Raw genomic sequence first — 12,521 nt, 5'->3', positions numbered from 1 at the left:
TGGGTCAGTGAGTATATTCAGTGGAGACTGGGTCAGTGAGTATATTCAGTGGAGACTGGGTCAGTGAGTATATTCAGTGGAGACTGGGTCAGTGAGTATATTCAGTGGGGACTGGGTCAGTGAGTATATTCAGTGGGGACTGGGTCAGTGAGTATATTCAGTGGGGACTGGGTCAGTGAGTATATTCAGTGGGGACTGGGTCAGTGAGTATATTCAGTGGAGACGGTCAGTGAGTATATTCAGTGGGGACTGGGTCAGTGAGTATATTCAGTGGAGACTGGGTCAGTGAGTATATTCAGTGGAGACTGGGTCAGTGAGTATATTCAGTGGGGACTGGGTCAGTGAGTATATTCAGTGGAGACTGGGTCAGTGAGTATATTCAGTGGAGACTGGGTCAGTGAGTATATTCAGTGGAGACTGGGTCAGTGAGTATATTCAGTGGGGACTGGGTCAGTGCGTATATTCAGTGGGGACTGGGTCAGTGAGTATATTCAGTGGAGACTGGGTCAGTGAGTATATTCAGTGGGGACTGGGTCAGTGAGTATATTCAGTGGAGACTGGGTCAGTGAGTATATTCAGTGGGGAGGGGGTCAGTGAGTATATTCAGTGGGGACTGGGTCAGTGAGTATATTCAGTGGAGACTGGGTCAGTGAGTATATTCAGTGGGGACTGGGTCAGTGAGTATATTCAGTAGAGACTGGGTCAGTGAGTATATTCAGTGGGGACTGGGTCAGTGAGTATATTCAGTGGGGACTGGGTCAGTGAGTATATTCAGTAGAGACTGGGTCAGTGAGTATATTCAGTGGGGACTGGGTCAGTGAGTATATTCAGTGGGGACTGGGTCAGTGAGTATATTCAGTGGAGTCTGGGTCAGTGAGTATATTCAGTGGGGACTGGGTCAGTGAGTATATTCAGTGGGGACAGGCTCAGTGAGTATATTCAGTGGGGACTGGGTCAGTGAGTATATTCAGTGGAGACGGTCAGTGAGTATATTCAGTGGAGTCTGGGTCAGTGAGTATATTCAGTGGGGACGGCCAGTGAGTATATTCAGTGGGGACTGGGTCAGTGAGTATATTCAGTGGAGACTGGGTCAGTGAGTATATTCAGTGGGGACGGCCAGTGAGTATATTCAGTGGGGACTGGGTCAGTGAGTATATTCAGTGGAGACTGGGTCAGTGAGTATATTCAGTGGGGACTGGGTCAGTGAGTATATTCAGTGGGGACTGGGTCAGTGAGTATATTCAGTGGGGACTGGGTCAGTGAGTATATTCAGTGGAGACGGTCAGTGAGTATATTCAGTGGAGTCTGGGTCAGTGAGTATATTCAGTGGGGACTGGGTCAGTGAGTATATTCAGTGGAGACTGGGTCAGTGAGTATATTCAGTGGGGACTGGGTCAGTGAGTATATTCAGTAGAGACTGGGTCAGTGAGTATATTCAGTGGAGTCTGGGTCAGTGAGTATATTCAGTGGGGACTGGGTCAGTGAGTATATTCAGTGGGGACTGGGTCAGTGAGTATATTCAGTGGAGACGGTCAGTGAGTATATTCAGTGGAGACTGGGTCAGTGAGTATATTCAGTGGAGACTGGGTCAGTGAGTATATTCAGTGGGGACTGGGTCAGTGAGTATATTCAGTGGAGACTGGGTCAGTGAGTATATTCAGTGGGGACGGTCAGTGAGTATATTCAGTGGAGACTGGGTCAGTGAGTATATTCAGTGGGGACTGGGTCAGTGAGTATATTCAGTGGGGACTGGGTCAGTGAATATATTCAGTGGGGACTGGGTCAGTGAGTATATTCAGTGGAGACTGGGTCAGTGAGTATATTCAGTGGGGACTGGGTCAGTGAGTATATTCAGTGGGGACTGGGTCAGTGAGTATATTCAGTGGGGACTGGGTCAGTGAGTATATTCAGTGGGGACTGGGTCAGTGAGTATATTCAGTGGAGACGGCCAGTGAGAATATTCAGTGGGGACGGCCAGTGAGTATATTCAGTGGGGACTGGGTCAGTGAGTATATTCAGTGGGGACTGGGTCAGTGAGTATATTCAGTGGAGACTGGGTCAGTGAGTATATTCAGTGGGGACTGGGTCAGTGAGTATATTCAGTGGAGACTTGGTCAGTGAGTATATTCAGTGGGGACTGGGTCAGTGAGTATATTCAGTGGGGACTGTGTCAGTGAGTATATTCAGTGGGGACTGGGTCAGTGAGTATATTCAGTGGGACCTGGTCAGTGAGTATATTCAGTGGAGACGGCCGGTGAGTATATTCAGTGGGGACTGGGTCAGTGAGTATATTCAGTGGGGACTGGGTCAGTGAGTATATTCAGTGGGGACTGGGTCAGTGAGTATATTCAGTAGAGACTGGGTCAGTGAGTATATTCAGTGGGGACTGGGTCAGTGAGTATATTCAGTGGGGACTGGGTCAGTGAGTATATTCAGTGGAGACTGGGTCAGTGAGTATATTCAGTGGGGACTGGGTCAGTGAGTATATTCAGTGGGGACTGGGTCAGTGAGTATATTCAGTGGGGACTGGGTCAGTGAGTATATTCAGTGGGGACTGGGTCAGTGAGTATATTCAGTAGAGACTGGGTCAGTGAGTATATTCAGTGGAGTCTGGGTCAGTGAGTATATTCAGTGGGGACTGGGTCAGTGAGTATATTCAGTGGGGACTGGGTCAGTGAGTATATTCAGTGGAGACGGTCAGTGAGTATATTCAGTGGAGACTGGGTCAGTGAGTATATTCAGTGGAGACTGGGTCAGTGAGTATATTCAGTGGGGACTGGGTCAGTGAGTATATTCAGTGGAGACTGGGTCAGTGAGTATATTCAGTGGGGACGGTCAGTGAGTATATTCAGTGGAGACTGGGTCAGTGAGTATATTCAGTGGGGACTGGGTCAGTGAGTATATTCAGTGGGGACTGGGTCAGTGAATATATTCAGTGGGGACTGGGTCAGTGAGTATATTCAGTGGAGACTGGGTCAGTGAGTATATTCAGTGGGGACTGGGTCAGTGAGTATATTCAGTGGGGACTGGGTCAGTGAGTATATTCAGTGGGGACTGGGTCAGTGAGTATATTCAGTGGGGACTGGGTCAGTGAGTATATTCAGTGGGGACTGGGTCAGTGAGTATATTCAGTGGGGACCTGGTCAGTGAGTATATTCAGTGGAGACGGCCGGTGAGTATATTCAGTGGGGACTGGGTCAGTGAGTATATTCAGTGGAGACTGGGTCAGTGAGTATATTCAGTGGGGACTGGGTCAGTGAGTATATTCAGTGGGGACTGGGTCAGTGAGTATATTCAGTGGGGACTGGGTCAGTGAGTATATTCAGTAGAGACTGGGTCAGTGAGTATATTCAGTGGGGACTGGGTCAGTGAGTATATTCAGTGGGGACTGGGTCAGTGAGTATATTCAGTGGAGACTGGGTCAGTGAGTATATTCAGTGGGGACTGGGTCAGTGAGTATATTCAGTGGAGACTGGGTCAGTGAGTATATTCAGTGGGGACTGGGTCAGTGAGTATATTCAGTGGAGACGGCCAGTGAGAATATTCAGTGGGGACGGCCAGTGAGTATATTCTGGACCCTGCTGGGTCCAGGGTATCCTTCTGAACCAATTAGAAGTCGGGCGGGTGATGTCTCTCCCGTGTCTTCCTGGGTCAATATTTTTTCCTCAACCGACATTGCGGAACGCTGATGGTATCTTGCTGTGTGAGAAACTGTGATTCCTACATTAATCCAGTGACTACAATTCAAGAATCACTTTATTGGCTGCAGAGGTTGTGAAAGGTCTTGTTGAAATGTAAGTTCCTGTTTGGGTGCGAGGTTTAACATTGGTACTGTTACAGATAATAACACTGCCAGCATGGAAAGGGCAAATTCAAATTTGCTTCGTTCATGTTCAAATGTGTTGGATTACCTCATTTGCACAACCGATTTTACTAAATCCAGTGCCAGTAATAGTTAATCTGGAGTGCACTGTCCCTTGCAAAGGTGTGATGTTGCTGATGGTGGGTGAATAACAGGGGGAGAGGCGGAACGTGAAGCTTCCATCATCAGTATTGTTGCTCGATGCCTGTTCACAGATGGGGTTCGGTGCTGTACAGTTATCATCGGATTGTGAATGTAGCTCCTCAGAGTGTCCTTCACACCAACAAACACACAAACAAACAATCAGCTGTTAACCCAGAGAATGTGTGTGTTGTATGGGGGGAGAGGGGGTCGGGGATGGGGTTGGGGGCGGGGGAGGAGCGGTATATTCAGTTTTATGGACAAGAGAAGCTCAAAATTTATTGATTTTCTGCAAATAATTCCAACTCTCAATAATTTTATTTTGTTCTACAATAAATTTCAATCATTTCACACTGACCAGCATCGGACCCCAGTCCATCACTGCCCTGAGTTTAAAATTCTCCTCCTGGTTTCCAGCCCCTCAACCCACCCTATCTCTGTAACCTCCTCCAGCCCCCCAACCCTCCCTATCTCTGTAACCTCCTCCAGCCCCTATACCCTCCCAATCTCTGTAACCTCCTCCAGCCCCTCGACCCTCCCAATCTCTGTAACTTCCTCCAGCCCCTCAACCATCCCAATCTCTGTAACCTCCTCCAGCCCCTCAACCATCCCAATCTCTGTAACTGCCTCCAGCCCCTCAACCTTCCCTATCTCTGTAACTGCCTCCAGCCCCTACAACCCTCCCTAGCTCTGTAACTGCCTCCAGCCCCTCAACCCTCCCAATCTCTGTAACTGCCTCCAGCCCCTCAACCCTCCCAATCTCTGTAACTGCCTCCAGCCCCTCAACCCTCCCAATCTCTGTAACCTCCTCCAGCCCCTACAACCCTCCCTATCTCTGTAACTTCCTCTAGCCCCTCAACCCTCCCAATCTCTGTAACTGCCTCCAGCCCCTACAACCCTCCCTAGCTCTGTAACTGCCTCCAGCCCCTCAACCCTCCCAATCTCTGTAACTGCCTCCAGCCCCTCAACCCTCCCAATCTCTGTAACTGCCTCCAGCCCCTCAACCCTCCCAATCTCTGTAACCTCCTCCAGCCCCTACAACCCTCCCTATCTCTGTAACTTCCTCTAGCCCCTCAACCCTCCCAATCTCTGTAACTGCCTCCAGCCCCTACAACCCTCCCTATCTCTGTAACCTCCTCCAGCCCCTCAACCCTCCCAATCTCTGTAACCTCCCCCAGCCCCTACAACCCTCCCAATCTCTGTAACTGCCTCCAGCCCCTACAACCCTCCCTATCTCTGTAACTGCCTCCAGCCCCTCAACCCTCCCAATCTCTGTAACTGCCTGCAGCCCCCTACAACACTCCCAATCTCTGTAACCTCCTCCAGCCCCTCGACCCTCCCTATCTCTGTAACCTCCTCCAGCCCCTCGACCCTCCCTATCTCTGTAACTGCCTCCAGCCCCCTACAACGCTCCCAATCTCTGTAACTGCCTCCAGTCCCTACAACCCTCCCAATCTCTGTAACTGCCTCCAGCCCCTCAAACCTCCCAATCTCTGTAACTACCTCCAGCCCCCCAAACCTCCCAATCTCTGTAACTACATCCAGCCCCCCAACCCTCCCAATCTCTGTAACCTCCTCCAGTCCCTACAACCCTCGCAATCTCTGTAACTGCCTCCAGCCCCCCAACCCTCCCTATCTCTGTAACCTCCTCCAGCCCCTCGACCCTCCCAATCTCTGTAACATCCTCCAGCCACTCAACCCTCGCTATCTCTGTAACCTCCTCCAGCCCCTCGACCCTCCCAATCTCTGTAACTTCCTCCAGCCCCTCAACCCTCCCCATCTCTGTAACTGCCTCCAGTCCCTCAACCCTCCCAATCTCTGTAACTACCTCCAGCCCCTACAACCCTCCCAATCTCTGTAACTACCTCCAGCCCCCCAACCCTCCCAATCTCTGTAACTTCCTCCAGTCCCTTCAACCCTCCCAATCTCTGTAACTGCCTCCAGCCCCTACAACCCTCCCTATCTCTGTAACCTCCCCCAGCACCATGACCCTCCCTATCTCTGTAACCTCCCCCTCCCCAGCACCATGACCCTCCCTATCTCTGTAACCTCCCCCAGCACCATGACCCTCCCTATCTCTGTAACCTCCCCCAGCATTATGACCCTCCCTGTCTCTGTAACCTCCCCCAGCACTCTGACCCTCCCTGTCTCTGTAACCTCCCCCAGCACCATGACCCTCCCTATCTCTGTAACCTCCCCCAGCACCATGACCCTCCCTATCTCTGTAACCTCCCCCAGCACTCTGACCCTCCCTGTCTCTGTAACCTCCCCCAGCACCATGACCCTCCCTATCTCTGTAACCTCCCCCAGCACCATGACCCTCCCTATCTCTGTAACCTCCCCCAGCACCATGAGCCTCCCTATCTCTGTAACCTCCCCCAGCACCATGACCCTCCCTGTCTCTGTAACCTCCCCCAGCACCATGACCCTCCCTATCTCTGTAACCTCCCCAGCACCATGACCCTCCCTATCTCTGTAACCTCCCCCAGCACCATGACCCTCCCTATCTCTGTAACCTCCCCCAGCACCATGACCCTCCCTATCTCTGTAACCTCCCCAGCACCATGACCCTCCCTGTCTCTGTAACCTCACCCAGCACCATGACCCTCCCTATCTCTGTAACCTCCCCCAGCACCATGACCCTCCCTATCTCTGTAACCTCCCCCAGCACCATGACCCTCCCTATCTCTGTAACCTCCCCCAGCATTATGACCCTCCCTATCTCTGTAACCTCCCCCAGCACTCTGACCCTCCCTATCTCTGTAACCTCCCCCAGCACCATGACCCTCCCTATCTCTGTAACCTCCCCCAGCACCATGACCCTCCCTATCTCTGTAACCTCCCCCAGCACCATGACCCTCCCTATCTCTGTAACCTCCCCCAGCATTATGACCCTTCCTATCTCTGTAACATCCCCCAACACTATGACCCTTCCTATCTCTGTAACCTCCCCCAGCACCATGAGCCTCCCTATCTCTGTAACCTCCCCCAGCACCATGACCCTCCCTATCTCTGTAACCTCCCCCAGCACCATGACCCTCCCTATCTCTGTAACCTCCCCCAGCACCATGACCCTCCCTATCTCTGTAACCTCCCCCAGCACTCTGACCCTCCCTATCTCTGTAACCTCCCCCAGCACCATGACCCTCCCTGTCTCTGTAACCTCCCCCAGCACCATGACCCTCCCTATCTCTGTAACCTCCCCCAGCACCATGACCCTCCCTATCTCTGTAACCTCCCCCAGCACTCTGACCCTCCCTATCTCTGTAACCTCCCCCAGCACCATGACCCTCCCTGTCTCTGTAACCTCCCCCAGCACTCTGACCCTCCCTATCTCTGTAACCTCCCCCAGCACCATGACCCTCCCTATCTCTGTAACCTCCCCCAGCACCATGACCCTCCCTATCTCTGTAACCTCCCCCAGCACTCTGACCCTCCCTATCTCTGTAACCTCCCCCAGCACCATGACCCTCCCTATCTCTGTAACCTCCCCAGCACCATGAACTTCCCTATCTCTGTAACCTCCTCAGCACCATGAACTTCCGAGATATCATTACTTTTCCAAATCTGGCATTATTTTTCAATAAACATTTTATTGAGGTATTTTTGGTTTTAGAACAACAACAAAATAAACAATGTCCATGAAACTATAAACATTGCGCAAAAGCTGTCTCCTCCCTTACAGGTCCCACCTTTATTACCCCCTACTCTTAGCTAAACAAACCCCCCCCCCCCCTGCTGACGATTAATTTTCCACAAAAACGTCGACGAACGGTTGCCACCTCTGGGTGAACCCTAACATTGACCCTCTCAAGGCAAACCTGATTTTCTCCAAACAGAGAATGCTAGCCATGTCCGATAGCCAGGTCTCCGACTTCGGGGGCTTTGAGTCCCTCCAAGCTGATAGTATCTGACTCTGGGCTACCAGGGAAGCAAAGGGCAGAACGTCTGCCCCTTTCTCCTCCTGGATTCCCGGCTCTTCCGACACCCCGAAAATCGCCACCTCTGGACTCAGTGCCACCCTTGTTTTTAACACCATGGACATGACATCCGCAAACCCCTGCCAGAATCCCCAAAGCTTCGGGCATGTCCAGAACATGTGGACATGTTTCGCTGGTCCTCCCGCACAGCTTACACATCTATCTTCTACCCCAAAGAATCTGCTCCTCCGGGTCACTGTCATGTGGGCCTGATGAACGACCTTAAATTGTATCAGGCTGAGCCTGGCACATGTTGCGGTCGCGTTGACTACTCAACGCGTCCGCCCAAAGGCCCTCCACTATCACACCTCCCAGCTCCTCCTCCCACTTGCGTTTCAGCTCCTCTGTCTGCATCTCCTCCAACCCCATAAGTTCCTTGTAAATCTTCCAAACTATAACGTGGATGAACATCTCACCTGGGATATATTCTGCTTCAATCCCTGCCAAATAAACATGCACCTGTTTGCTGCTTTCCTCAGCCGGCCTCACGTTCACCATTCCCTGCAGAAAGATACTTTGCTTCTCGTCCACGTAACCACTGCTGTAGAAAAAGGCCCCAGGGGAGGTGAAATGGTAAGAGAAGGAGCCTGTAGAGAAGGAACAACAGTCATCAAGGGCAGAGAAATCACCAAATCAGCTTCATACTGTACCCGAGAGCAACAAGAAGCCATCAGTGTAAAGAAAGAAAGAGGAGCATTTCTGCCCTATGGCATGAAAGTATCTCTGTTAGTGGATAGGAAATCCAGAGGCCAAGACTAATCTGGAGACTCAACCCAAATTCCACCGTGCCAATTGGGGTATTTAATTTCAATTCAGCAACAAAACCCGGAATATAACACTAGTCCCAGCCACAAAACTACTGAATTGTCTTAACAACCAACCTGGTTCACTGATGTCCTTCAGGGAAGGAAATCTGCCGTCCTTACCCGGTCTGTCCAGACCCACAGCAATGTGGTTGTCTCTGAAATGGCCCAGCGAGATGCTCAGCTGTCAAGAAGGTGGCTCAGCGCCACCTTTTCAAGGGTAGTTAGCAATGAGAGCCAACTGCTGGTCTAGCTCAATCCTGTGCATGAAAATCTCAGAATGTCCCAAAGTGCTTTGCAGTTGTCATGGTTACACTGCAGTAAATGTGGTAGATGGACATCACGGGCGGGATTCTCCTACAACTGGCCGGATGCGCCGACACCGGCGCCAAGAGCAGCGCGAACCGCTCTGGCATCGGGAATCCTCCGCACTTCCAGGGGCTAGGCCGGCGGCGGAGGGGTTGGCACCACGGCAATCGGCGCCAAAGGGCCGGCGCGAGTTGGCGCATGCGCATAACCGCCGACCTGGTTCCGTGCATGAGCAAACCGGCCAGCGAGTTCCTGCGCATGCGCAGGGAGGTACTTCTCCGCGCCGGCCATGGTGAAGCCCGACAGAGGCCGGCACGGAGGGAAAGAGTGCCCTCACGGCACAGGCCTGCCCACAGATCAGTGGGCCCCGATCGCGGGCCAGGCCACCATGGGGGCCCCCGCTGGGGACAGATCCTCCCACACCCTCCTGAGGACACACCTCACCGGCCACCAAGCCAGGTCCCGCCATGATGGACCATGTCCATTCAGGACTGGCCAGACACTGATGGCCGCTCGGCCCTTCGGGGCCTGGAGAATTGCTGGGGGAGGGGGGGGGTCGCTGCCAACAGCCCCCGACCGGCGTGGCGTAAACACCCCCCCCCCCCCCCGTCCGAAAACTGGCGCCGGAGAATACTGCCCCACAGGTCTCACAGTCAGCATTTCCAATAAGAGCAGAGGACTGGGGTTGGGGGGGGGGGGGGGGGGGGGTGTTCCCCTGGTGTCCTGGCCAATATTTATCCCCCAGTCAGTGTGTCACAAGCAGGCGATCTGAGTTATTACTACATTGCTGTTTGTGGGATCTTGCTGTGAAATGAAATGAAACGAAAATGGTTTATTGTCACAAGTAGGCTTCAAATGAAGTTACTGTGAAAAGCCCCTAGTCACCACATTCCGGCACCTGTTCGGGGAGGCTGGTACGGGAATTGAACCGTGCTGCTGGCCTGCCTTGGTCTGCTTTAAAAGCCAGCGATTTAGCCCTGTGCTAAACCAGCCCCTATATGGTGCAAAAAGCGACCACTGTATTTCCCACATCACAACAGTGAACTCACTTCCAAAGTACTGCACTGACTGTAAAACACTTTGCGATGTCCTGAGGTTCGGGGTTAGAGAAACCCAAATCTTCTCCTTTCCACAGGAGCCTCATTAAAAACAGTCAGCTTTAAAAATACACACAGAGCAAAGCTTCATCTCTGAGATTTTTTTTTAGTGTGTATCAACCTCCTGGATGATTTGCAACAATCTGGAAATAGGTCAAGCTAAATTTTTAAACATTCAGCAGAAGGCATGTTAATTCTCAAGGTTCTCCTGTACATCAATGGGATTTGACAGAAGTGAGGAGCTTCCTTTGAAATGAAATGCAGGAGTGGTGGACTTGCCTGATTTAGTGGCAGCTTCCCCACTGATAAATCCGCTCCCGTTGTAGTTCACATCACTGGGCCTGGAGACGCTGAAGACTCTGTACCTCAACCCTTGGATTAAATTTGGTGCCTTCCACTGCCATCGTACTGTGTCCCCAACAAAGATATCCAGGATCGAGGGGTTCCATTTGTACCCCACTCCCAGTGCTGTCGGGAAAAAATGGTGACCAATGGGAATAGGAAACATTGTCGAGAAATAAAACCTTCATCGCAAGAGAGAAATTCAAGAATTTACAAGTTTTTAAATTCACAGTCAGGGATATCCTCGCATTTCCAAGATTTCTGTGATTCAAGGGAAACATTCCATCTCCTCGGAGAGAGCTTCATTCATTTCACGGAGTGTTTGTCACGTTAAACAGAGGTTACAGCTTTTTTTCTGACACCAATTCAGTCACCTCCAGGGTCCGAGGTCCGGGGAGTCACGAGGGGGCAGAACCTTAAAATTCAAGCCAGGCCGTTCAGGGGTGATAATCAGGAAGCACGTTGATGCACGACGGGGAGTGGGAATCTGGAACCCTCTCCCCCTCAAAAAGGCTGGGGGTCAGCTGAAAATTTCCAAACCGGGTTTGGTCGGCTTTTCTGAGGGGAGAGTGTTAAGGGGGAACGAAACCAAACTGGGGTAGATGGAGCCTACCATCTAATTCAAAAGGTTTCGATGGTTTGAATGTCTTCCTTCTGGTTGCAATGTTTATATTTACCATAGAGAGCTGGGACACTGGGATACCCTCAATTACCACACAGGAGAGAAGATTGGTAATTCAAAGGCTTTAATCATCAGAGAACTGAACAGCAGCCGAGAAGTGTGCTCACCACATGCTGCCGAGTGAGCCTCTGCTTATATACCGTTTCCTGGGGGCGGAGCCAGAGGCGGAGTCCCCCAGGGTTCCAAGCCCGATCTTAAAGGGCCAATGTATTAAAGGTGAGGTACAGTTACAGCAGCTACTGATACCATTCATCACAGACACATAAACATCACAGTTTGCACAAAATGCCACTTACTCTGGTTGCTGCCGTTGTTGGTGATTACAAAGTTTCTTCCAGTTGAATTGAGGACACACTCCAGCAAGTTTGGTGACGCAAAGGTTATGTGACATGGAGCAGAACCTGTCAACACCGCACATCACAGAATATTCCAGAGCAGAAAAAAATAGTCACCGATTGTTATAAAATCCTGCTGTAATTCAACCCAATCAGATTAATCATTTGCAGAAAAGGTGGGAATGTGAAATATTAAGTTAATCTAGCTATGTATTTACAGGGCAATCATTCGAATATTGAGGAAGTATCTCAGAGCACAAATGAGTCGAGGTTTCACTGAAAGGCATTATTACAGGTTAGCGTAATCTTACCAACTTGGATACTGTTGTCATCTGGGATGGGACTGAAACCAGAGCCAGAGATGGTGATTTTGGAACCCCCATAAACTGATCCGGTCCGGGGAGTGACTCCTGTTACACGCAAGACGTACTCAATGGAAGCATTTACAGAATTGCTGCCGGGATAGAGAGAGGAGAACAATCCCATTAGAACAAAGCATTAACGTTACTGAAGATGAAACAAAAAGTACAGATGAAATTTTTCAGGAAACGTTACCATTCAGTCCCGAAATGTAAATTTGATGTGGAAATATGGGGCTCGATTCAACCAAATAGGAACAAAGTCCCCTAGCGAGCGCGTTTAGCCGCGTGGTTCCCCGGCACTTTGCAGTGCTGACAAACGCATGACTATTCAACGGGACTCACGTTGTGTAACAGGACAGGAGCTGCAACCGAGGCCTCACATCGCCCCGTTTTGTACAGTGAGGAACTCCGCTCACTGGAACTCCCCCAGTGTAGCGAGAGATCACTGCCTTGTTATGCTCTTGGCATAGCATAAGCGACTTCCTTGATGTTCACTCTGACAAAGGAAGGTTCAGACGTGGAGATAACTTCAACACGTTTATTGAACTATTTACAATTCTCCTACTCGGGTTCGCCACTAATGTTAATCTTTTTATAGCTACTCAGAC

General features: G+C 50.9%; 1 protein-coding gene across 1 annotated transcript in view; it reads right to left on the bottom strand.

The window, feature by feature from the left end:
* The window catches only part of pkhd1l1.1 (PKHD1 like 1, tandem duplicate 1), a 186,950-nt gene that overhangs the window by 82,651 nt on the left and 91,778 nt on the right, over window positions 1-12,521 (bottom strand). The window contains 5 exon segments of the mRNA XM_038808494.1: window positions 3,912-4,135; window positions 8,400-8,570; window positions 10,472-10,660; window positions 11,513-11,617; window positions 11,863-12,005. Coding sequence (XP_038664422.1) covers window positions 3,912-4,135; window positions 8,400-8,570; window positions 10,472-10,660; window positions 11,513-11,617; window positions 11,863-12,005 — 832 coding nt within the window.

The sequence above is a fragment of the Scyliorhinus canicula genome, chromosome 10 (genome assembly GCF_902713615.1).
Source record: "Scyliorhinus canicula chromosome 10, sScyCan1.1, whole genome shotgun sequence".
Taxonomy (NCBI): domain Eukaryota; kingdom Metazoa; phylum Chordata; class Chondrichthyes; order Carcharhiniformes; family Scyliorhinidae; genus Scyliorhinus; species Scyliorhinus canicula.
Note: the sequence above shows the minus strand (reverse complement) of the source record. Positions and strands in the feature narration are given on the sequence as shown.